Here is a 27,637-nt window from a genome sequence, read left to right as displayed (position 1 = left end):
AAGCAACGACTTCGTGGTCAACGGTACCGGACGCCTGAAGAAGCGGTTGAGGCATACAAAACGGCCATTTTAACGACCCCAACTTCGAACTGGAATAAATGTTTTGAAATCTGGTTCGATCGAATGAAAAAGTGTATTACATATCACGGTGATTACTTTGAAAAACAATAAATACCACTTAACTCTTAAATTGTCTTTAGTTTTTCCAAACGACACAACTTAAAAGGCAGCCCTCGTACCTGAAAAGGTTGCCAAGTAAATAAAATAATTTTCTTTCGGCTTACTTGTTGACGTTATCCGATTATTTACTTAAGCCAGCGTTGCTAATTCTTGAAGAACCACATTTGCTATTTGAAGAGTCCAGGCGTTATGAAAAAAATATAAGCGTATTTTTGAAAATTCTTTATTTAAAACCTAACAATATCACTATAATTTGTTAATTTACAATCATTAACTTAAAAATAAATAATATTATCTTTAGTTAAAAATAACTTCTAACTACTTACTCGTTTTCCGAGACAAAACAACAACTGAAGCTTGAACAAAATAATGGCATAGATTAATAGTAATGCCTCATAACAACTCACTTTATGATATCCATGATTGACGATAATAAGAGATTTCAAAACTGCCGCAACTTTTTACACGAACGGACGTTATAAAAAAGTATAACAAGGTATATCGGTTTTAATTATTGCTGCAGTAACTTATTATGCACAATCAGCTGTTTTATAACATTAAATTTGCATCTGGCCTCTAATCTGTTGCGCTTCACAATGGTCCGGTACGCCTTAAATGTAATCCGACTCCTACACAACTCTTTTTATTTCCAGTGGAATTACTGTAATCTTTAACTTGTCCAAATTAAATTCCCCGGCAGCTTCAACCATTTAGTTGACAGCATGCGGGTAGACCCTCTCTCTTGGTTAATACATCTAACGTAGCATTGTTCCTATCATAATAATAGCTGCTTGTAGGTATAAAGTATTAGTAATTTAAATAATCTTATCTTACAGTAGGCAACAATATAAAAATCGACACTAATTTGGAAAAGGCTCGTATCTAAAACGATAAATTTACTCTGCAACTTACTACGTGTACTTTATCCTTGTTTAATTTACTTACCGATTTTTAAATACGAGCTTTTCTTCCAAGCAGTGGCGTAACATCTGTTTTCCGTGACCTCTAGATATTAACAGTTGGTGCTAATGTTAACATTCGGCACAGTTTTCGAATCAAGTCTTGGTGCCGTTAAAGTGATGCTTCTGCAGACATCTCGTGAGAGCCGGAGCCCTGTAACATGAAATATAAACCATAAAGTAAACTAAACTGTTAATCTTAAATTACGTGTATCGATGATGCATAATTGAAACCTTTTGTGTTTTATGTGGTTGAAATTTTTGTAGCCTCAGTGTCAGAGACAATTGAATTTTTACACAATTGAAATATGAAAAACAAAATGTTTTTCCCAGATAAAAATATTTATTTATGTAAATTATAATGATTAGCCCTCCGCCCGAGCCCTGTCGCAGTCATTATAATTCTTCAAGCAACCGGCAACCATAATAGCTTTTTTACATGTCGTTTTCAATCTGCGCTTGGAAAATGACATTTGTTCTGAAGGACCTCTATTTATTATACGTTGTGTTTTCAGCGCACATAAAGAGTTTGCACAGTACACATAAATATACCGCAGTTGAATAATATGCAAAAAAAACTAAAAACATAATAATGTACATAAGTAATTATAGAAAAAAATAGCAAAGAAACTTAACAGAATGAATCCGATATGACTTTATTTTATGCCTTTGTTTCCTTTAACTTTGTATTTTGTGGACACTGATCACATTTTGCTTCTTTTATAAATGGATTCATAATATACTTGTTCAAAAATATCTGAACACGCTTCTACGCCGTTAATAATAGTCATGTTCATATATTTTTGATCAAATGTTTGCTCAGAAGTTTATGAACTCGACTGTACCTACATATTTATAAACATCGTGACATTCTAGCAAAAGGGCGTGAAGAAAAATTCGTGACACGATAAAATCAGCATACTTATTCATGTTGATATATTATTCAGCTTCGTCCACATTGAGAAAGTAATGCTTGCTGAGTTATGAATTGAATAGTATTGAATACCTTTCAAAGGAACATTTGAGATTTCTTGTGTCCTATACCTACCTACTCATAAAAGTATTCTAATGCGGATTATTTTGAAAAATAAATATTAGTATGATTTGACAAGAACATCTTTCGTATTATAAATCGTCTTGGAGTAACACTAACGATATGGCTGTCGCAATGCTAAGACAAGACACCGCATAGGCGCGTAGACTCTTCTTATTTCTAAAGGAATAAGATAGATATTCGAAAATGTATTACCTACTTCATTGTCATTATAAACACAAAAAATATATTATTTTTACATAATTTCTACGTATTTCTTTATTTTTTCAACCAACCTACCCTATAAAATTACTACTACCCTAGTGAAATTTACCTGGTCCAATGGCACTGTCCTTGGCGATCGTGCAGACAGATGCCGTGTCGTTCGTAGCATTCGTCATTCCTTGTGTAGCAGGTGTTGTGTGAGCCGAAGCGCCGGGTTAGCGATTTCACCTGGAAAATTTAGTACTTTTAATTGGGGTATTTTTCAGTTACAAGTAAAACATTATAGCCTCAGCCGCTGTTTTCTTAGTTCTTGGACCTTAATTCAATGCTTAACTACTATCGTAGATAAACCTACATAGCAGTGACTTTGACTTGGAAAAAAAGTGAATGGTCGAAAGTGGCAAATGTTATTGTTTGCATAACCTTGTAAGTTACAAGTTGTAACCCCATCCCGTCATGTTTAAACAATCCTTTTAAGCTGTTTACTTATACCAACTTACTCATCTAACCTGCCAACCATGCTCATCTCCATTTGTGGAGGTGTGTGTTTTGTTTTGTTAAGAATTACCTTGCAGGAGCATCCCTGCTTGTAGAGATGTCTGAAGCCTTTCCGCTGTCGAGGAGTGACTTCGCGCCATTTGTTGATGTATCCGCAGAGGTTCACATGCGCTTGCAGATGTACTATTCTACCTGAAAATGAGATTCAATAAAAAAAAATAAAGAGGACTTATTACTCGTTTTAAAAAAAAGGATGTTGTTTATTTGTCTATGATTTCTTCTGCTGCAACGACGACGAATACGACGTAAAGTTTTTAAGAGTCATTCACAAATGTAGAGAAAACAAATGGCATTTGAGTTTTTACAGTAGAAATTATTTTGAAGTATCTAGATACCGATGCAACTGGAGGTCTACGTCCTAGTACGGCTAATGTGATGATGATGATGAGATACTTCACAACTTCGATTTTTTACGTGGGTTGGCGAAACATGAGTTTGATATCAATGGACAGATTTTTGTTTCAGGGATTATGCAGGCTTATAGAAATTGTTGTACAGGCGTGTTTAACCAACAACTTTTCTCGAAGTAGCATTGAGCCTGTGCGAACATGTTTCGGAAACTCGTTGTAAACTCTCCCCTAACCTCAGTTTTATCGGCTTTATATTGTCGCGTCTATTTAATACCCTTTTATTTGGCCAAAGTGAATATGCTCGTGCCTAACGTTAATTATCACAAGCAATTTATGATGACAGCACTAATTCGCGAGTTATCTTTTCTTGGTATTTGGTTATCATTTCATAATTGTCATTTACAATTTTTTTCATTGGAGAATTCCAGGGGTATTCCTGTAAATAATTTCTGTACAAAATATGGTACAGGATAAATAGTTAATTACCTGTTATGACGTAAGTTTCTCTGGGCTGCAGGGTGATCCCACACATCGAGTCGTACAACGGCGAGAGTATTCGTCCCGACTTCAGTGCGACTACCGCTTTTGGTGTAGCCTGGAATATTATTTCACCTTATATTTTTATATTGCCATGCTGTTGACGTGGCTGCAAATATACTATGATTTAAAGTATTGGGTGTGGCCGGGTTTGAATACTCACTTTGAAAACGTTTCGGATCTTCATTTTGTAGGTATTGTAATATTCGTTTCCTCTGAACATTTTTTGTACTCTGCCGACGATTACTGAAAGGAGGGTCGAATTTTTAATCAAGGCAAAATATAAATTAAAATTATGTATGTATACACGTTTTTTATCTCTCTAAAATTTTGAACAATACTTATATATATAAGAGAATCAAATACCAAATACCCAGAAGTATCAAATACTCAGATCCGCTACCTACTACTTTGAGCAGTGAAATAATCAAACTTCTAAATTAACCCAATCAAAACATATAGTCATTAAAAAAAGATGTAAAAAAAACCGCGGAATTTACCTATAGGGTATTTCTAGTTGTCCTACGAACTTAAGTTTTGTTATGAATGTAGCTCTTAAAACAAAACGAAATGTCTGAAAAATCTTAACTTTTCATGTCAAAATTTTAATGTATGTCTTTATCATTAACCATCTGATATGACCACACAATGCGTACATTTTGCTTAGAAGAGAGGCTTCGAAGCAAAAGGGTTATGTCGTTAGCCGTACGCTAACTGAATCTACAGAACCATCTGTGCACGAGTCCGATTCGCACTTGGCCGGTTTTTTTTTCATTGATGATTGACTAATGTAGAGTAAAAGTGAGGCTACGATAAGAAGGCAGTTTAAAACTACTAAAGAAAAAAATAACAAAATAAATACCAAAATCACTCTCGCAGAAATGTGTTTGTGTGTGTTCTAAAGTGCACGAGCAAGCGGCGGCGGAACGCCAACTCGTCACCGCTAGCGCCAAGACCACCCATCTCGTCAGCATACTGGCAGCTTACAAATCTGTAAAAAACATAAGCAAGATTTTAAAAAATGTGAACCTAAAAATAAGTTGAAATTTCTTTTTGTTTTATGCAGTTTAATAGGATAAAACGTGGACGTAAAAAAATTAAGACTTGCTAGCAGAAATTATTTTTACAACGACAGACAGCCTAACTATGCTCAATATAAATGGTAATTGATAGGATTAACAAGTATTAGTAGAGTTATGCTCTACTAATACTTGTTAATCCTATCAATTACCATGAATAATACACGTTATAATCGAATTTGGTACGGTGTATAAGTCTATGCGGCACTCAATGCAGGGTTAGGCAATGTCACCCCGAATCAAAGCCTAAAAGGGTAACCAGCGATCCACGTCTCTTAACGACCGAAGGACTGCGGAAATTGGACTTGTGAGTATTGACTGCGCACAATATCGATACCTCCTACGTATACTGGTACAAGTGACAAATTTCTGATTTTTAGTTTTTTGCATTTTTGTGATTAATATTTCCTTATTTACCTACCACAAAAAATTTGGACGGATATTCCTATTAGTTTTAGAAATAAAGTGACGTATATGAATGCATCTAACACCGTTTTGCTAATCGGTACAACGTATACTGAGGCAACCGACATGCACCACTATACGCGGCACCGATATTGTCGCGGGGCCGGGGAAGTCGAGTGTAACTGGCAGTTGCCTCAGTGTATGCGCTAGCCGTCGCTGCGTGTGGACCGTTTAAACTGTTCTACGAGCACATAATTTGATAGTATATATAAAAAAACATGTTTTGGTTTGGCAAGACCACAATAGCCGTATTTCTCATAGACAGTCATGGAAACTAAATCCAATGTGAAACCTTTTCGTGATCTATTTCGCTATGATTTCTTTGGCAAATGTATGGGATGTCAACATAACATTGGTAGTACAACGGTTCCACCCCAGTACCAGTACGTGATTCAATTTCCTCGGCTATACCTACATGTACGCGTGCTAGAAATATAACATTGCAGTATTACATTGCATTTTGGTAGTTGAGCATCCCCAAAAAGAAAACAGTAAATTAAAATGAGAACAGTAAATTTCAATATACCTACAGGTTGATAAAAAAAATCCTGTACTATACTGTAACCCATATTAGGGCTACTGATTACTAATACGATATAAGTGGGAAAACATCGAAATTAGAAGTCTTCTTGCGACTCCACTTCCATACAAAACTTTTTTTTTCGAATCACAGTATTTTTCTACTTGGACCATATTAGTAATTAGTAGCCCTAATGTGGTTTAAAGTATAGTACAGGGTTTTAATAACACCCTATACACATTTTTTTATACACACCTAAGAAATGGTACCTGGCTATGTATATGGCGAAAACGGGTAAACCGTATGAAGTTATAGAAGTTTCACAAGACTCAGAAACAGACACAAAATTTAAATCTATTGTCAAGAAGACATTAATATATAAGGCGTATTATTAAAATTAATGATTATATCATGGATAGGGAAATTTGGAAATAATTCCGATCCGCATTGGCGAGTGCTTACTCCAAATAGCGAATTGAGAACTGTTTTAAATATGTAGTTGTGTTAAATACTTGTGATGTATAGATATCACTAAAATATGATTGTAAATCTGTTTACAAAATATACCTAGGTTTATTGCCAGACTCTTCTCAACAGAGGTTTTTACGAACCGGTGGTAAATTTTTTGACATTTATAAGTGCTTGTTACAATCTAAATTGAATAAAGATATTTTGACTTTGACTCAATATTTCATGTCAAAGCTTGTCTTAAGCAAAGTGCCAATCAGACTCGCGCACGAAGGGTTCCGTACCATCTATACAACTTCATTAGGATTAGCAAAAAAATTGCAAAAAAAAAACATTTGTTGTAGGGGGCCCCCTTAAATATTTATTGATTTATTTTTTGTTATATATATATTATATCGACTACAGTTATACATAATCTGTGAAAATTTCAACTGTCTAACTATCATGGTTCATGAGATACAGCCTGGTGACAGACGAACGGACAGCGAAGTAGTATAAAGTAGTAGGGTTTCCGTTTATACCCTTTGGGTACGGAACCCTGAAGAGGCACAAAAAGCTAAACCGTTATGTGGATACAAATGGGTGCGATGCGATATATGTATCACATGAGGAACCTTTCACAATAAAATATGAGTACACATTTGAACAGGAATACGAATCAATTGAATGTGCTTCCATTAATTTAAAGCACTTAATACAATTACTTTTCTTAATAAAACCATTTATATTTCAAGTGAGGTTTTTTATAAAGGTATATTTCTGTATTTTGTATAGCACGTTTAAAACATTACTAGCGGTATATTGGTACAAGTGGCATGCTAATGTTAGCGTATAATGATGCAAGTGATAAAAACGTTTATAAATCAATAGATGAAGGTAAAAGAGCATCTTTTTATTGTTCATTGCAAGCCATATAAGTATTTCATCTAAAAATTCATATTATCAGATCAAAAATTCATATACAATATAAAAATATCGTTAGATCAGTAATCTACGCATTACGCCGTATACTGGAGCAAGTGGTAATTAGCTCAGTATACCGCACAACTACAAGATGTAAAATACGCGTATCCTATTTTCAAAAAAAACTATAAAAAATTCAAAATTCCATGAATACAGGTAGAAAGCCAATATTTCTTTGGAACTAATGCAAAATTTTGAAAAGTTATATCATGAAAAAGACAGGTTTGAACCTTTGAACAGCTCTCCTGTAAATTTATGATTATGCACTTGTACCAGATACGTAGGTGTGGACGACTTATGACAAAACGAACCGGCGCCGAAAATACGACGCGCTAATAGAGCGCGCGTCTGCTCTGACGGGCATGTCGCAACAATCCGTCTCGAATTCCACAAAGCCTGGTGCGACCAGCCATTTTATGATCATTGTAGGTATGCGTATTCCAAAAACATAAAAAGGCCGCACAGAATTTTGAAGTCCGGCCTAATGCGCCTAATTGAAGGCCTTAATTTTATAATTTGGGCCTAATTTCGTTGCGAGATGGAACATCTTATCTCGTACCGTGTAATCTTATAATTTACTGCAGGTCCACTTGAAAACAAGAGAATTAATATCATTAAATTTGGACTGCCAAAATTTTACTTCTAACTTAATTGAAAATAAGTACGTTCATCTTGGACCTTTTCTCTCAATCTGTCATAACTTAGATATGTACATATTTCCACTGGAAATTGTTATTAATCTTTTAAATACTATAGGGCTCAACAAGAGTCGATGAAATCTCTAGGAGTATTACAATTATTAGATTGAAAGCCGAACTGTTAAACTATTATAGTTAGTTGTTAATCTGAGACAGTACATTACGCGTCGTATTAATTAAGTTTGTACGGCGAAGCCATCAATTTACACTCTAAAGGGGGAACTCCTCAGCTACGGTCAGATAATTTATTGGTTTAACCACTACTGAGACACCATAAGGATGATGTCTATGACCTAGTTTGTTAGCTAATATTGTCACAATGTACATACATTAATATTATCGTTTTGTATAATTTTCCTTTTTTCTCTTTAACCACTAGGCGATTTGCGTTTAGTTGCGATGATAATCCCCGCGCGCGCGGCTCGTCTCGTAGGTAAGTAATACATAGAATTCGGCGTTTACAAATTGGAATCCGACCACTATACACAACTAGTAGGGGTTAAAACAATGCAATGCAATAAAATCTTGAGTATCAGTGGACGCATGGAGGTGTATGCACTTTGCTCAAAAATGTACTTACATTGTGGTTACAGTAAATAAGCGAATACGGTGATAACTTTTATTACCTCGCCTTTATTTTTTCACGCAATATTGCTGGCATAACAAGACGTTCTCGTCATAACTCAAGCTGTATACTTTGTTGAAAGGATTGAAGTTTAAACAACCGCTAAATCAAATTATTTCGTCATTCGTTTTTTAAAATTTTGATTGAATTGCAGAATTAAAATATAAAAAAAATGTTTTTGAATGGCCATGATCAACGTTGGAGAATGAAGAAATATTAAATTAATAAAAATAGATTTTTTTTATCTTAAAAATACCTACCTATCCCATAGCTAAAAGGAACTTAAAAATATTAAACTCGCCGTAAACTAGTAAATAGGTTTTTTTCAAGTGTTAACTTTAATCCGATTTGCCTGCATAATCTCACGTGTCTTTCCTTTGTAGGTAGGTACACGACTTCGTGTGGTGCTGTTGGATAAACACAAAAGTGCTTATCCTTTCTTGAAACATGTTCGAGCTTTAATCACTTGATTAATGACAACCATTCATTATTTAATCCAGTGATTTATTGATAAGAAACTTCAAATATTCAACATAACTCTTTGACTTTGTAACGAAATACAGAGGTACTGAGAGTATTCTGTAAAAGAATAGGTGTAAGATAACTACTATACTTGAATGTTAACGCGTGCTGTATATCTATTGACTGGCACCTTCACAGGTCAATGATTTTGAATCTTAATTAAGAAAGTCTTTCTCTCCTATAATAGTGTGCGGCAGTGGGAACAATATGCCGCCATTAGAACGCCGGCGTGGGTTGGACCCGTCCATGCGGTACGGAAATGCACTGACTGCACACTGCGCTCAAACTGCACCGGATCAACGTTATTTTTACTATATATCATCCTACTAATATTATAAATTCGAAATTTTGTTTAGTGTGTTTGTTGGTTTTTCGTGCTAAAACGGCAAATAGCAAAAATTAAGGTTCGTGCAGATAGCTGGATCTTGGGAATAACACATAGACAAAATTTTCGGTATGTACAAAATTCTAAACTCTGATCTCAACCGCATAGTCTATAGATAGAAAATATTCGATGGGTATTTTTTAGTCAACATAAAGGAGGATCACTATGTACCCGTTGAAAATTATTTTCATGAAAAAGTGCAATCCAGGAGTATCAATTCAACTACCTATCAGATGTAATGTTTCGCACGTGCGAAGCCGCGGGCAAAGGCTAGTAAAAAATAGATGTGACTGTAAATAGTATTAACTCTTTTTTACATTCGCTGAGCTGTCAGACCGTCCAGTTTTACCTGTTTTATTGCAAGACCTTTATAACTTACAAATTGATAAGCGTCTCATATTAGTATTATTACCATTGCCATTTACTAATAGCATTACCCTTTAACACAAACTGAAGATATATTTTTAAATGCTCGTTAAACTATAGGTAGATAACCGGAATTGTTATTTGGCTTGAATCTACTATCACCCTAAGGATTATTGCGAGTATAATAATGTATATATTTTTTTCTTAATAGTGTTCTATAAAAAAATGTGATAACTAATGAATTAAAAAAAAACTTACAAAATTGTTAACTTTCAAATAATTAGCGATATAGCAATATGAGTATGTAGAGCTTAAATAATAGATCAGGTTTACGAATTAGAACTCACTCGTCGCCGGTCAGGTAAAAACCGCAGTGTACTCCTCACTGCGTCGTTCGTTCGAGTGGTTCTTTGTAAGGTTGACGCGTCTTTTGTATCATCGTAGCATGAAATAACCAAATACATTCGCGATCAAAAGTCACAATGGGAAGCTTTATGAGTGCATTCCCGTGATCGGACTGGGCGACGCAGGCACTGTAACAATACCTCGTTTGTCAGGGGTCGTCGGAAACTTGAGGTGAACGTTGGCATTATGTAGGTACCTACTCCGTGTTTGCTGACGTCTAACTAGCTGGGAGCGATGGACGCGAGTCGATTCATTTATTGGATAATGACAGATTATACGAGTACATAAACTGTGCTCAATTTAAGGCACCTCTACAGCTACGCCGACTGTCACGTGTTTTGCTTATGACATCATTGACTCGAGTCAACAAATACCAAACGCAATTACCGTACTTACTTTTTGCGAACAACACTTTGATTGAAATTCGAGAAAAGGAAAAGACCCGATGTTATTGTCGGCGCGACCTCGGTTTCGCTGGCCGAGTTAATTGGAATACGTCCTGAAGAGATGACTAATATTATACTCCCAAGTGCTAACGATACGATGCGATTAACTAACTGTATTTAGTGTGAACGGTGAAGTCACGAACGCTTTTATTTATTCTGCCGCCAGAAGCTGTTGAAACTATAGCATTACCCATAAAATTCCGATACGGTTATAAGCGAACAAAACGGTGCAAAAATGAAATAAAAATATTTAGTAGGTTTATTTTCAGTAAGGAGATAATACCATTTAAATATTCAGTTAACAATCGCTGTAATAACACCATGTATGGAATGTGGATTTATTTCAGTGCGCTTATTTAATCACTATATTTGCTTACGCTAAGAGTTAATGTAATAAAATACACAATGTAATTACGGTAGGCTATTGTGTTAGATGTCCATTTCATAGGCAGTTGCGTAAACAACGTGCAGCGAGGGCCATCAATCGTGCTTCATTATTAATACCCAACCACCACCGGTTGCTAACGATCTTCGACTTAGTCACCGGCGCCACAAAAACTGACACATGGCATAAATCTATCGCTCAGTCCCTTACCTGTCACGTGACAACACGATTATACAGTAAACATATCAATCAATCTCGATGCTAAGATTAATCCATCAGCCAATTGGAACATACAATGAGCAGCAACACAAAAACCAATGACAAGTACGTCAATGTTTTGAAAGCGTAATCTGCTAAAAATAAGTGATACCTACCGTTGAAGCATCTAATTAACGTGTGGGTTCTTCAGCCAGGTAAAAATATGGGCAACAACATTAGGGCTTATTCTGGCTAGTTTGATTGTCGTAATTCTCTGTTTTCTTCCGTATCTATTTGAAAAGCCGGAGATCCTAAGTATATAATTAATTATGTAGTGTCAGAAAGTTGTGATGTGAAACTTAACTTAAAAATATCATCATGAATTTGAATCTTGAACTAAAGTGTAATTACTTTTGATTTTTAGCGCAAAAATATATCCTAAACTTCCATGCATGGTGCAAGCCTTTTAGCTGTCGAAGACACATTCGAATAGGCGGGTGGATGAAAACATACATGCATAGGAGCACTTGTCTGGTAGGTAATAAAACAAAAACATGTTTGCTACCACATGAAGTAAAACTATAGTAATACGTTACGGTTCTATCTACTTTGTCGTTGATAATTTAGCTGTCGGAGTATGGGCATTCCCAGTCCAGCCTGCTTTGTGTAGACTTAATTAAAGTCTTGTTAAACAAACCAGCCACCATTCAATGTCTAATGGGAATAGGTACTTCATCATCCCAGCCTATATACGTCCCACTGCTGGGCACAGGCCTCCTCTCAGAACAAGAGGGCTTGGGCTATAGTTCCCACGCGGGCCCAGTGCGGATTGGGAACTTCACACGCACATTTTGACGACCAGATGGCCTAGTGGTTAGAGAACCTGACTACGAAGCTTGAGGTCCCGGGTTCGATTCCCCTGTCGGGGCAGATATTTGTATGAAAAATACGAATGTTTGTTCTCGGGTCTTGGGTGTTTAATATGTATTTAAGTATGTATCTATCTATATAATTATATTTATCCGTTGCTTAGTATCCATAACACAAGCTTTGGTAAGCTTAGTTTGGGACCAGGTCAATTGGTGTGAATTGTCCCGTTATATTTATTTTATTTTATTTATATTTACCATTGAATTGTTTCGCAGGTTTATGCAGGTTTTTCCTTCACCGCAAAGCTCGTGGTAAATTTCAAATTTAATTCCGCACATGAATTTGGAAAAACTCAGAGGTGCGAGCCAGGGTTTGAACCCACAACCCTCTGATTGAGAGGCGATAGGTCAAACCACTAGGCCACCACGGCTTTTTGAATAGACGGAATAGGTACTTAAGGGTAAGTTAACTTCAAAATGCGGTATCTTTAAATGAAGTTTAAGTATGATATAATACATCTATGTATCTGTATTAGTGATCATCTGATCACTATCTGTGTACCACGTAATTCTAAGCAATTTCGATTTAAATAGAGATATACTATGAATGACAGATTTAATATAGATAAAGGTTCGACGACAAATCATTGATGAATAAGAGTAATTTTATTTGATAGGCCTAAAAACGAAGTCCATTAACATATCAAAACTAATCTGTTTTCGTATTATTTAGATCGTGATACGTATTTCTCAGGATCTCGTTGTGTATTCAACTCAGTGGGAATCCCACGCTCAGTCAAATCCGTGTCTTAAAAAATAGTAAACAGAACCATTACAGTGGGTCGTTGTTGTTACAGTCCTACAGAAGTTTGTGAATAACAAATTTTATTTGCGTTTTAGCAAATTTATTAGATCAGCTTATGACAGAATATTGAATTAATATGATAGGTATGCCTGGACTGTGAAGAATATAACGTTCGAAACGCTCGCAAAATGTAGGTAATCTGAATACAAAGGGTAAAAAAATAAATTTGTAAAAGAAGATGAGTGTGTATTCTGAGTGAATATGCTGACAGCTCTCGGCGCCGTTGCGATGGTGTTGCATGTTGCATTTATATTTCTGAGAGTTAAACGATAAAATGCAAAAATGCATGCGATGAAACTTTAATGATATAAGATTATGCTTTAACTCTGAAGACTTCCATATTTACGGCTGATGATAAATTTATGGTCGAAGCTTTAGACATTGCAATTGGAGGGCGGAATAGAGGATATAAAATGTTCAGTTATCATATGTTTCTAGTGCGACGACCGCCGAAAAGTTAAAATAGCGTGTATTATGTAATGTTGTGCTGTGCACTGCGTAACTTTGTTCGTGAAAAAAGTTAGATATTCTTATTTTTTCTAACAATCAGAACGAAGGTATAGTTATAGTTATAGTAAAGGTATAGTTATAGTTATAGTAAAGGTATAATTATAGTTATAGTAAAGGTATAGTTATAGTAAAAATTCGATTCGAATTAAAAGGGTTTTCGTAGAAACTATGCCATAAATAAAATAAGGCTTCCTTTGTGTCGTTGAAATCAGTAGGGACTTTTCATACAATGCGTTGGCATAAACACTGAAGGCTCTGCTTAGCTCGAGCATTGTGTTAAAATTAGTAAAGATTCTTTGCGGCGCGGTTTTAATTAGATGATGTTTGCAATTTATGATTTTACTTCTTGAAACACGGTAGCTGTAGCTCAGAAAGTAAATGATTTTATTGAGCCATTACGTAACGTAAAGAGTAATATTTACAACGAACTTACACCCGACCTTACACAAACAACTTGTTCAGCATACACTCGAAGAAATGAAAGCTTTAAGGTTGACAATCTGCTTATTATGAAACCTGAGTCCACACTTCTCGCAGTGCTGAAGGGATAAAAGTTGGGCCTAAACACAAACAACATTATTTATGTGTAGCACCTCGTTTTTGCTCTCGTAATTTTACATAAAAGCATTTGTTTTACTTAATTGTGAGAATATTTTTTAAGCTTGGTAAAATATGATGAAAATAATATTTTTTCAAAACAAACTAGGTAGCTACGAAATTTTACTTTACGGAAGGAAGTCCGCGTTGCTCTAAGGAAATCCTGAATAAAGTATTATTGGACTTAGCATAACTTAAGGTCAGTAGTACAGATGGACTGCACTCTCAACTACAACATTTTTCATTGTAGTTCCATTGCAGAAATAAAATGAAATGGGCAGTCGGTAGATGCGGTTACATTGCAGTTGGAATGTACCTACTTATTTAGTTCGTTTGTACTGGCCTTTAACATCGTAACTTCTAAAAGTGCCATTCATAAGTAAAGCATTTTCCACAGTCAGCAGAATTTTCGTTCCGATTGAAATTCGGAACTAAGTCACGTTATTTAATTTCGAAGTCGCCAGCTGGTACGCTGCCCTTATAAATCTTGCAAATTAAAACCAACTTGTTTACAGTTTCTCCTTAGCCTAGGGAAAGCAATTTCCTTTCCTTCTTTAACACCTATACACGGTAAACAAAATCTCACTTGTCGTTACACAAACCCTATTTACTCTGTACGACAGAGTAGTGCCCTCACCTATTGGAAGTTTGTCTAACATTAAGAAGCCAGTTGTCACGTTTACAGATTCTATTATCCATAACTCATTTTTAAATCACTGCTGGCTAGTTAATCATTATGTCATGGAGGCTGTCATTATGAATATTCTTATTATAGGTAACTATTTATAGTTCATGAATTATGTAAGAAAAAAAAACGCAAGTTTATGTAGCACAAAAAACCGGTTTAAACATTTTTCTACAAGTATTTGCCTAAGCACATGACAGCCGTACTTATTTCCATTAGTTTTGCTTCTCAAGTGTTTACAGTTTTACTTGAAGCAAGTTGAAGTCCTCGCAAGGACAAGTGTCGTAGCTTGTTCAGTTTAAATACCGAATTCATATGAATAGATTAATTTAAGTGATGAGATGAATGACACGCCCAATCATGTGTTTAAGCGTCTAGGCGGAAGTTAGGTATGATGAAAACCGAAGTAAACTCAATCACAAACATTAATTATTGATCAATTTATGTTAATGATTTTATTCGAGTATTAAAATTCCATACCTCAAACGGAACCTTCGGAAACTAAAGCCGACGGACTCATGTGTCTGTCTGTCTTTCCGTCCTTCACAGTCCTTTTGTTCCGAAACTAGTGGACCAATTGAGCTGAAATTTGGTACACATATGTAAGTCGGAGACCCAAAGTAGATAGAACGTATAACGTAAATAAATGAATTTTAAACATGGACGCTACCTGTTGGGAATAAATTAGTAAATTTAAAAAAAAAACATATAGTTTTGCAAATTATTATACTGTGACATATCAATAAAAGGGTTGGCTCGTTGTGTTAATTTTAAAATATTATTTTTAAAATTCAGAAAATTGTTCTACACATACGTACAGATTACAGAAAAACCTTTTATGTCTGCCTGTGTCATTTACAGTTTAAGATGGCCCCGTAATGCGTATATTACAGAAGTTTCGAATTCTTAACAATAATTTTCTTTTATAAACCTATTTTCTGTAAGTATTAAATTTATTCCGAACCCTCGTTGCGCGAGTCCAACTCACATTTGCCCGGATAATACAAAATTACTACTACGAGTTTACCTAGTGCCATTCACAAAGACGCGTGATTTTGTCAAAATTACGTATTAATGGCATTGTAATAAATAAGAACCACGGCACGCGTCATCGTCAATGACTCTACCCATACTCACCTTACTATTATTTTGTAATGTAGAGCATTGCAATCGGTACACCTCAGTAAAATACCTAGTTATATCATAAGCAGAGGGGTCAACTATAGGAATAGTATCAACTGCAGTTAAAAACAGCCCGTAATTTTTGCAGAATTGAATCTAAGTTTGTGTTTGTTATTACCGCGGTTTACTAAAATACACATAATATTACCAATATTTACCATCCAATCACGGCCATGGAAACTTGGCAGCGAAAATCTGCCTTTTTACCGTTTGAACAACAGCGAGGAAATATTATGAGTATACTTGGTCTGAGGCCAAATCACGTACCACGATGATGTGAGCCACAGAAAAGCTCAAGCGCAATGAGTCGCGCTGTTATGCAGCTTGCAATAATTTGAGAACACTCCATACATTTATATTATATGAGTAACGAAAGCGCATGATGATGGAGCAGATATACCTAAAGTATCTTATCTTTATGTTTGCAAATGTTAGTCTGCGTGCTTGTTTGTTTATTAGTCTGTTTGTAACGCTTCCACGCTTGAAGTACTAAACCGATCGTAATGAAATTTGATATGGAGAAGGCTTAAAACTCTGAGAAGACCATACCTACGATATTTTTTGTCCCATAAAATAACATTGTTCCCGCGAACGCGCAATAAGCGAATTCTTCGCAGACGAAGTCACGGGCGACAGCTAGTTGGCAAGCTTTCATGCGTTTCTCTACCTATACTGAATCTACAACTTTAGGTAAGTATATAAAATTAATTAGAATAAGCATATTTTTAATTACGCAATTAAAAATAGAAAAGGAAATAATGATCTCAATTTATATAAATTTACACACAATTTAGCTGAAAAACATTGCGAATGAATTAGTCATATTTCATTAATGATGTTCATCCTCTCGAACCACAAAAGGTGAACAAGTTAAATAACAAGCTTAATGTGTTATTTGTTTTACTGAAACCGCATACCCCGGCCAATTACTTAGAAGCGCAAACAGACCTGTCGCTATTAATATTTTTTTACTGTTTACGGTGAGTCAGTGTGGTTGGTCTATTCTGTACTGGGCGTCAGTGAACCGCTGACCGCTGACCCTAGGACCTTAACAACGGATTACGAGCGAACTTGGCCGCCCACGTGCGCTAACATACGCCTCGGCAACCACCACCTATTTACAATAACCACAGCGTTTGCCATCGTTACAAAGCGCCAGTAACAGCCTATTCATGATAGACGATGCGCGTTTAAGCACAGTAATGATCGTAAATATATGCCTATGAGAATTAATAGACAGTCACACCACACTATGCATAATATGGAGTGCACCATCTAAATTGTGTTTACCAATCAGTATCAATCATTATAATCCTTTTCACAACGACTAGGTAACTCCATTCAAAGCTAGCGTCGATCGTCACCTACCAGCTTTCACAATTATTATCGAGCGTAGTACGTCGATCGATAGTCGGCCCCGACATCGATAAGACCCTATCGGCTCTCAGATCGGACCATTACATCGATTTATGTGACGAGATCTCACTAGCAACACGTAATAAATCTTGGAAGCAATTTTCTTGAAACACAATACCGGTGCCTTCTATCGGGGTAAATATATCAAATTCTTTTATTTCATTTCGTTATTGTCCTTCGGTAATCGATATGTTTTGACACATCAAGTTATCGCAGGACAAAATGCTTTCAGCAGGTAACTTATTAGTTGATTGCGTTTGACAACTTAGAAATATTAAAATTAGTCCTCCTTAGATATGTGATGTTGATATACCTACTATACCAAATATCTATAATATAAAAGTGAACCACCAGAACGGGAAAAAAACAACGAATCAGAGCAGGATGGCGCTCTACAACACTATTTTGACACGTTTCTCCCAAACAACGTATTATTTCTCTGGAATTTTAAAGCAATTTGATTCTTTGATCTTGGGATTCGCGAAAAACTTAAGGAAATATGATATTGGGTGTGTACATTTTGAATATTAGGCAAAATAAAATCACAAGTTCGAATTTCGAGCCAAAAACGAGCGATCTATTATCTATGCCAGTGTTGCCATTCAGGGAAAAATAAATCTATTCATTATCCTGCAAAGCTCTTTAACCCATTAATTGCCGCGCGCCAGCGGGGCTACTTCGCAACTCGAAACTCGAAGTTCGTGTCGTGCGGTCCCTCTGACACCTATACTATTTAATACGAGAGCGAGCGGGACGGTACGATACGTACTTCGAGTTTCGAGTTTCGTAGTAGCCCTACAGATTACGTAGTTTGCTGCGATGCCGACGCTTCTGCAGAACAGACGTCAATCGGCGTCAGCGGCATCCAGGGAAAGCTAAATTAGACGCCCATCGGCGTTTTCGGCACTCCAGTTGCAGATTTGTAGATATGCATAAGAAACAGTGTTCGTAAACCATATGTGATTCTTTATTATCACTGTTATTGTACAGAAGTAATGAATAATGTATTTTGTCGGAAAAGTTCGTATTTCGGTATCTTGATTTGATATGATGATCTACGAATCCTACTTATCCTACTTATTATATTATAATTATAAATTCGAATGTTTACTTTATATTATAAATGTGAAAGTTTGTGTGTGTGTGTGTGTGTGTGTGTGTTTGTTACTCCTTCACGCTAAAATGGGTGGACGGATTTGGATGAAATTTGGTACCTACGTAGATATAGCTGGACATCTGGAATAGCACATAGGCTACTTTTTATCCCGATATTCCCTCGGGATAGGGATAAAATCTGGAAATAAAAACCGCTGGGCTTAGAGTCATGAAATTTGGTACCTATGTAGATAGCTGGATGTCTGAAATAACACATAGGCTACTTTTATTCCAATATTCCCATGGGATAGATGTTCTTAACACAACACCTCAATGAAGATTACGATAAAAATTTTGAGATTTCTTACGGTAATTTTGTAAAATCCCGGAATTTCAATTGTAACTACCAGATCGAATAGTTTACACGTGCGGAGCCGCGGGTAAACTCTAGTGCATAATATATTTTGATAAAACATTACATGTGACAGGCTAAGGCTTCTTAATTCTCTGGAATCAGAAGAAGAAACAAAACGCGCAAATTGAAAGTTGATTCATGAAAGCCAAATTCAAAAGATATTCTTTTACTGGCGTTTACCCGCGGCTTCGCACGCGTAAATCGTTAGATACAGCAGTTGAATTGAAATTCCGGGATTTTATTAATTTCTCGTGGGAATTCCCTAAAATTACATCGTGGTTTTCATTGACGTTATATTATAACAACCATGCCAAATTTCATGACTCTAAACCCAGTGGTTGTTATTTTGAGATTTAATCCCTATCCCGTGGGAATATCGGGATAAAGAGTAGCCTATGTGTTATTCCAGACGTCCAGGAACCTACATACCAAATTTCATGACTCTAAGCCCTGCGGTTGTTATTTCAAGATTTTATCCCGTGGGAATATCGGGATAAAAAGTATTCTATGTTTTAATCCAGATTATAAACTAACTTTTGGCCAAATTTAATCCAAATCCGTCAAGCCGTTTCAGCGTGAAGAAGTAACAAACATACTCACTCACTCACTCACTCACAAACTTTCACATTTATAATATTAGTAGGATAGGATATTCGATATCTTCAAAGGTCCCTTAGCCCAATGAAAGCGATAGAAATGGTGTTAAGGAATGTATCTGATGTAATTACAACGTATTTTTCCAAGTTTGGTTCATTTGTCTGCCAGCTCCTCGTCAGCTGGAGAAAATTGGACGGCGTAGAAACAATAAGATCCTTTATAAACAGTTTTATCTTATCGTCGCTTATTTAATCGTAATAAATATATAAAAAGTTTTCCCAGTTTAATTGAGATCGTCCTGAGATTTCATCTTTTATCCTGAAATTCTGGTCAGCGTAATTTTCTTGAGCTTATAATGTTGCAATTTTTTTATGTACCTATTGTGATATTTTCTTTGTAGAAATGCATTATTTAAAGCCAAGTAGTGTATATCTAAATCAGCTTCTTGCAACTTGGTCCGCTCAGATTATTCGACCACCAAAGCATACCACAAAAGCAATAAACACAATTCCTTTACGCGAGTCAAAATAACTATTCCGGTGTGTATCCTTTTTTTTTAAAGAGTGTAATAATAATAATACAAAAATAATATTAAATATCATGGGAAACTTGACACCAATTGAAAAAAAACCAGGGAAGTCATTTTCACACCTTAGGTATCATTTAATTATTATTTCTTAGATAAAACATACGTATTACAATGTTTAACAAATAAATAAATAAATAATTTCAATTTGAAATGTTTTCTCTCAAGAAATATAAAGTTTAAGTATCTTGATTAGGTACCTAAAATGGTTTGGTAGATAAACTGGGATATGAATTCAAGACGCGTACTAAAATATTTATGATATAATTATTACTCATATATCATTGAGTCGTCCTTGATACTCTTTGAAGTGCATCGGTCCATGTACAGACTGATGGAGTGACGATGATAACTGAATATAAATAAATGCAAGAGTAAATGTTGCACGTGCTCAGCACAGCCAAACTAATGCTTGCATATGGTTACATTAATGAATGATCGATTGAGTAAGTGATAAAATGTAACAACTATGTATATTTCAATAAAATTCGCACATGAATTTACACAATAAGTTCTTCGTTCGTTGTAATCACAATCTTGCTTAATTAATTATGCATGTGACACAGATCTTTGAGCGCCTTATTTCAATTTCACGTCTTTAAAAGACTTATCAACTCCGTCATCACCGCAAGCTGTCGTGTAAGCGTCTGCATAAGTATGCCCAATTAAACGCTTCGTGCAGACTTTGCCGGCGAAAGCAGCTGCGCTGGCGCCGAGCCGTTAATCTTGCTGCACTAAAGTCTCAAGGTGAACTTTCGCGGCTAGCCGCTGGTGCAATTGGCCATGCACTTTACTGCATACATCCATGAGACACGATGGCATGCAGTGCACTTAGATATTCATTTTATGCAAGTTTCTGAAGTATGAATTTTTTGAAGTTTGCTTTTCTTGCAGCTGGAGCCGCCAAGTCCAAGCTAATATCGTTTTTTTTAACCGTAAATTATAAAATAAAAACTAACTTAAGTCAACTAAGTTAAACCATGTTAAACTAACTTTTGTAGGCTTATAAATTATGGAAAGTAAACTTTGAATTAAACACTTCATTAACCGGGCGAGGGAGATGCGTCAGCGAAGCTGCTCCATTTCTGCTTTGGGAAAAATGCTTTCGTATGCCTATCTGATGTCCGGTTATTCCTCTCTACAAGTTGCATTTTTCGACCGATTCTCGGGAAAATTTACGATTTTATGGTAGTTATACTTACTTGGAGAAGCTTTGAGTACTAAAAACAAGGCACGTAACCACTCAATGAGTAAGACGTCTCTCAATTTCAATTAAATATTATTTGCACAGCACTATCCTCAATTAAAGTAGGTTCAATTTGTAAACAACTAACAACGCACTACCATTCTTTGGATGGTTTCAGTAATGAATGAAGTATTTATATGCCGCCGCAGGCTTTTATCCTTCGATGATAGGGCAATCCTGTGACGCATTAAAACATATAGGGGTATCAGAAGATAGGGGAATGCAAGGATTGTTTAGCTATGCCTTATGCCAGTCAAAGATTTATTAACCCACTTGACAAACTGGAATTATGAGGAAAGAATAGGTGATAGCATTAGGCAATTTAGGTACTCAACCCTGAAGTCGGTACAAAATACATTATCTTCTGAATAATTGATTGATGTCCCTATAAATTAACTACAACCTTTTTACCTTACGCGCCCGCTGCACACGTGCATGACAATTTTGTTGTTTGAATTTTACGTTTGTTTATCCTCATTCTATACTATATATTTATTTATTATAATATTTATGTAGAGTCCCTGGGTTTAATCACAGGAGATAAGAAGGTGCGTCTGCGTCACTGGACGCGCTTCTGAATGGAGCTCGCAAACATGAATCATTTACTTCATGATATTTTTAGTCGTTGAGGCATGCGTGCAATTTACTACGAATAATGATTCTACTGCCACAGATATTTCAATCTATATTTACATAGTGTATTCGTCATTTGCGTGCCCACATGCACAATGACGTCGGCATTCCGTTCATTTTTCATGTAATTAAGTCATTTGTTCAACAGATTAGGCCATTTGCTCAGAGTAAATTGCGTAATGTAAACAAACGTGTTTACATTACATACTTGTATTCATACGATTTAAACACCTGCATTTTCGCCAAAATATTATAAATGTAAATGCTAGATTTTTATTGAAGATTAAAGCATTCCAAATTTGCAAATACGAACATTTAATTTTGTTTAAATTGATATTTGGATTGCTTCCCGTTTTTGCTAAGAACTTTATGTTCTCTTCAAATATAGTGCTGCTTCAATGAAGGTGTTCCCAGATGCATCGATTAATATTTATAGGGGATCGATAAATCAGCATCCGTCAGCTCACGAGTGGACAGCCTCGATTATTTCGCGCCGGTGACTCAGTGCCATTTATGCTCAAGTCTGCCTAAAGGCTAAAGGCTTTACGCATAAATTTTATAATTGCAGACGCGTAGACAATGTAGGAACAAGCGCATCGGGATCGCATGAATAATACATGGGAAAAAAAGCCGACAATGCCACCAACGGTGCTCTTATTGTGAAACCGTTCGCCAAAGCTGACGGCTCGCTGAAGATTGTGTCGGATCTTTTCAGGAATAATTCGTTGGCTTTTTGAAGTAAATTTCGCAGCTGAAATAGGTGATAATTTTGACTGAAATGCCCGTGCCAAGGCTAGTGTTATCACCTAAAAATATTCTTTTTTCGTGTAATAAATGTTATACATTGCAGTGGCGTGGTGCCGTAGCAAGCAACTCGATCTCCACCGGGATGCCTAAATTTTTTATTTAATGTCAGTGATGACAAGTACGGAAATTTATGTACCTATCTACTAACAGCGAGATGTTATGTCTGAAGACATATTCACGCTTCGCTCACTCTGCAGAAATCATAAAGAAATTGTTAACTCCACGCTACTGAATACTTTATATATCATAATATTAATATGAGCACGAACGCAAAAGTAATAACAATTTCAGTTATGTGATAGATCAGATAGCTTTTATTTTTATTATAACGAAAGATTTCAGGGTTATCATATCATCCATTCCTATTAAGGGACTACGTCGTAATTTCCTTTGTTTTTACATACCAATGTTTATTACTGACGTTCCTCGCTCGACCTCTTCTTTTACTTTTAATGGCAGACATATAAAATACCTGTCTGTTTAAATATGCATAACTTATTTTTATTTACCTTTACAATAGACAAGTTCCAGTGGCGGTTCAGCTTTATCTGAAATAATAAAACAATTGTTGTAAAACATGATGGCATTCAAGGCTGTCTGATTGTGTGTGGCGTTTAAGTAGAGACTTATACAAAGTACTTAGTGGATTAAACTTAAATTTCAAAGTTATGACTTATTTATGGAGCTCGTTAATGATTTAAACATCGCGATAGCAGTACTTATCTGTTACCTAAAAGGAAAACCATGTTGCCTAACAACGACATTAGAAATACCCGAAATATGAGTACCTAATAAAGATGGAAAACCAGTACATAATTCAATATGTTGTTTTACAGAAAGTCACGCTGATAACGTAACGTACCTCTTTTCCTTGACTATTCAAATTTATTTATTATTAAACGCTCCATATGGAACTCAGCATGGTATGATTGCTTTAACAATTTTGTCTATGTGAGAGAGGAAAACAAAGCTTATACGCTTTGACTAATTACGCGTGAGCAACTCAGTCTTTCGCTAATCGAGGCCACGCAAAATCCTTAAAATTAGGATTAAGGACTCTTTAATTATTGTAAAATGCTTTTTGTTCTTTTGCTTGAAATAAACAGCTTTTTTTTTCTTTTTTTTTATAAAAAAAAAGATCCTTGTCAATGCCTACGCAATAAAAAACTTTATATTGCTCTGGAGCAATCATAAAAAATGGCAACATATTTTACGGACTTTTATGTAAATAATTAAGACAAATTTCATAAAGCTTGAGGCAATCCTTTGGGGATAATATCGAAGCGTATAAAAACGGCCAAAATGGACGGTAGCCCAATAAAGTAGAGTTGAAATATCGCCCTCCAAATGTCTGCACGAAGCTAAGCCCTTTATTAGGAAGATTTATGTAAGCATGTTTTGTTAGATTTATTTTAACGTAATCTCGAAGACTGGACTACAAAAGCTCAAGTTGTAATGGACTGTAAAAACTAAATAGATACAGAATAACTCCCTGTATAGCCGTCTGTAAGCAACCTACTGACAAATTTCCTTAAAAATTCATTATAGTTTCGTTAGTGTTACTATAATAGATATATAAGAGAATACTGCAGTATTATTTTATGTTAATGCAGGTTACCAATTAGCAATTATTTGAACAAACAATTCCTCGAGGGAGTGATTTCTCGCAGATTGCAGTTGAGCGAGACGCGGGACTGCGATCAATCACTCGGAAAGATAAAACGGCCTTCTGCCTGAGCTTATTCGTGGCTATGTTTGCCCTTTAGTCGTGCTAAACGCGGACCCTCCTACATTTATTCACAAATCGAAGATGAAAAGCTATAATGAGATAATTTTGTAGGGTTACAAGCATTAGTCTCATCGTTGCTTTCAGCTAGCGACAAGAATCAACATCATCAAACTTGGAGAGCTGGAAAACCGACCCAGAAAAGTTTTCGTGCTTAAAACGTGTGCGTAAGTTTACTCAGGATGAGTATAAAAACATTTTAACAAAAAAATTAAACCACCGAAAAGCAAAAAATAATAAACCTTTTTCTCCTTTCTCTCCTATTTAACCTTAATCTAGGTACTAGTTTAAAGTCAGTGCCTCAGCACTAGCCATCAGGAGTGATAGCTAAGTATCTTTTTGTAATACACTTTTTATTTTTTACTGTTTCCCACCCTTGGGGTAATTTTTTTCCAAATGTATATAATACCAACTTCAAGGTATACCCTATCCAATAAAAAAAGCATTATCAAAATCGGACTACTCTGTAAAAAGTTATGCGTGGTCATATATATATATATATATATACGCGTCAACTTGAGAACCTCCCCCGTTTTTTTTTCGTCGTTTAAAAATTGTTGTCGTACAATTAAATAGGCCTACGAAGTAGGAATGTTAATATAAACCTTCGTAGTTATTTGTAAACTTATCTGGTGTTTATTTATTAGATCTCATTGATATCTTAAATTCGATGACTTAACATGATGAAATGTGTTTTTGAATACGTATTACAAACTTTCAATAGGTATATTGGGCTGGTTATTTTGAATTGCGTTGTTCTTAGAAGTTATGGTTTCGTCGTCTTGACAATATATTAAAACCGCATTCAAAATATTTCAATTAACACCAACTTTATCATTCTCTCGTCTTTCTCGTACAAACGAATAATTACAAGTCAATACATATTAAAACAAACAAATTGAAAAGCTGAAATCCGATTTAGTTCGAGTCGGATTTTTATGGGTCCTATGTATAAGGGCCACTGTTTTTTTTTCAATTTTGGGTTTTGTGCGTTTTAGGTATCTATCTATAAACTATATACGTTTAGATGGTGGATTAAAAAAAACATTAAGTTACCATTGAAGTAAAATGGCCGAACTAGATGCAATTTTAACGTAAAAAGCACCATTGCTGTGCACAACATTTTTATCGTTAGTTTACATATTCTTAGCTACCTGCGTCATTTCATTCAAACATTCAGGCATCTTAAGGTCTCGGTTAAAGTTGAAATCAATATGACTGAACAATTTTCTGATAACAAAGCTTTTTATTGACATCAGAAACGGCTTGGTTGCCAAACAAAAGACGTCAATAGGTATGTAATAAGGGCTCGCAGATAAGGTTAAAGCTGTGAACGGAATCTAATCAAATCAGGCGGTGATTCAACGAAGCGGTAGAAAATAATTAGCCAAAGTCACTGGAGAGATTTAACGAGATTTATTAATAACGAAGTTGGTGTAGAGATTATTTTTTTATTGGAGCAGATACAAAATAATTAGCCGATATTTTGATTAGTCAGTCGACAAAAGCTACCTTATACGTTCGCTATTGTATCCCAGATTTTTATGAGAAACGTTTGCTAACAAGCAATTTGTGTGTATGTCAATATGTGTGTACAGTCACCTGCATTAATATCTGCCACAGCGAAGCATGCAAAAATATCTGACACGTCCTGCCCGGCCCTGGAAATAGAGTCGTATCAGATATTTATACACGCTTTGTTGTGTCAGATATTGGTGCTGGTGACATTTTATGTTTTCAATGGTGATGTGCGACAAACATGTCGTTCTAATAATAATAATAATCAGTTTATTTCTTAGAATATGGTACAAGCGCTATGTTCTGCCTCATCGGCGTAGAAATGTTAGAATGAAAAATTTGATATTCGTTAAATTAAATTAAATTATCCAATTATAGGCGCAAAAATTAGCTAAGGTAAATTTACAATTGCAATATTATACAATGCAATCTTATAGCATACATTAGTTTAATAATAATTCAGGAACTCATTAATTGAATAGAAACACATGTCAAGCAACCAATTAAACATTTTTTTCTGAAATTAATTTACATCTACTTAGTGATTTTATGTCATTTTGAATCTTATTATATATTTTAATAGCCATTATATATCATTTTTACCATATATTTTAATTTTTAGGGACATTTAAATATGTAATATAGGGCAAGAAACAGAGGCCAAAAAATACAACAGTAAAATTATTTATAACATTTTTTGCGAAACATCATAACCCTATGGGTAATAAAATTCGATATGAATTTATGAAACATCGGTAACTATTGTGGTCTTTACGACCAATATCTTAGGAAATGTTATGAGGGAATGGTCGAAACAATCTGGAACCAGGTGGGCCAAGAAAATAAAAACGGTCGACCTTCAACACCTAATGTATTACTTCACGTTTCATTAAATGATTCAGTGAACTGCTTAGTTTTGCGTACATTTATTTTTCATATATTAAACTTTTTTAAATCAAAAAACGCCAGCAAAAATAAAAATAAAAACGCCCGAAAGAAACGCTGCTTGAAAAGACAATTAAAAAGTAAAAAATAATTATGCGCTACCTAGCTGTTGCCCGCGACTTCATCTGCGAAGAATTCGTTTATCTCTATCCCGCGGGGACTATGCTGATTTCCCGCAAAATTAGCCTAAGTTAATTTAGTATAAAGTATCTAGTAATATTTTTTTATCTAAGCGTTGTCGGTGTCGGGGGCCCGCTAAGATTAACATGAAACTAAATATGTTGTACTTACCTTAGCGGTCCCCCGACACCGACAACGCTTAGATAAAAAAATATTACTAGATACTTTATACTAAATTAACTTAGGCTAATTTTGCGGGAAATCAGCATAGTCCCCGCGGGATAGAGATAAACGAATTCTTCGCAGATGAAGTCGCGGGCAACAGCTAGGTAGCGCATAATTATTTTTTACTTTTTAATTGTCTTTTCAAGCAGCGTTTCTTTCGGGCGTTTTTATTT

General features: G+C 35.4%; 2 protein-coding genes across 5 annotated transcripts in view; one reads left to right on the top strand and one right to left on the bottom strand.

Moving 5' to 3' along the window:
* Syn (synapsin) overlaps positions 1–27,637 on the top strand; it is a 100,572-nt gene that overhangs the window by 31,845 nt on the left and 41,090 nt on the right. The gene's annotated exons all lie outside the window — the stretch shown is intronic.
* The window catches only part of Timp (Tissue inhibitor of metalloproteases), a 47,976-nt gene continuing 20,726 nt past the window's right edge, over positions 388–27,637 (bottom strand). The window contains exons 2-8 of one of the 4 annotated variants that reach the window (XM_074095376.1): positions 23,380–23,418; positions 4,705–4,833; positions 4,006–4,088; positions 3,792–3,900; positions 2,966–3,087; positions 2,507–2,625; positions 388–1,293 (exon numbers count right to left, since the gene is read on the bottom strand). In XM_074095376.1, the coding sequence (XP_073951477.1) occupies positions 1,236–1,293; positions 2,507–2,625; positions 2,966–3,087; positions 3,792–3,900; positions 4,006–4,088; positions 4,705–4,816 (603 nt within the window). In that variant the 5' untranslated portion in view covers positions 4,817–4,833; positions 23,380–23,418 and the 3' untranslated portion in view covers positions 388–1,235. Of the gene's footprint in view, positions 1,294–2,506; positions 2,626–2,965; positions 3,088–3,791; positions 3,901–4,005; positions 4,089–4,704; positions 4,834–10,280; positions 10,305–21,386; positions 21,502–23,379; positions 23,419–27,637 lie in introns of those variants that run through there. The other 3 variants (XM_074095379.1, XM_074095380.1, XM_074095377.1) reach the window with 3 other exon arrangements.

The sequence above is a fragment of the Choristoneura fumiferana genome, chromosome 12 (genome assembly GCF_025370935.1).
Source record: "Choristoneura fumiferana chromosome 12, NRCan_CFum_1, whole genome shotgun sequence".
Classification (NCBI taxonomy): Eukaryota; Metazoa; Arthropoda; class Insecta; order Lepidoptera; family Tortricidae; genus Choristoneura; species Choristoneura fumiferana.
This window is presented reverse-complemented; position numbering and strand designations above follow the sequence as displayed.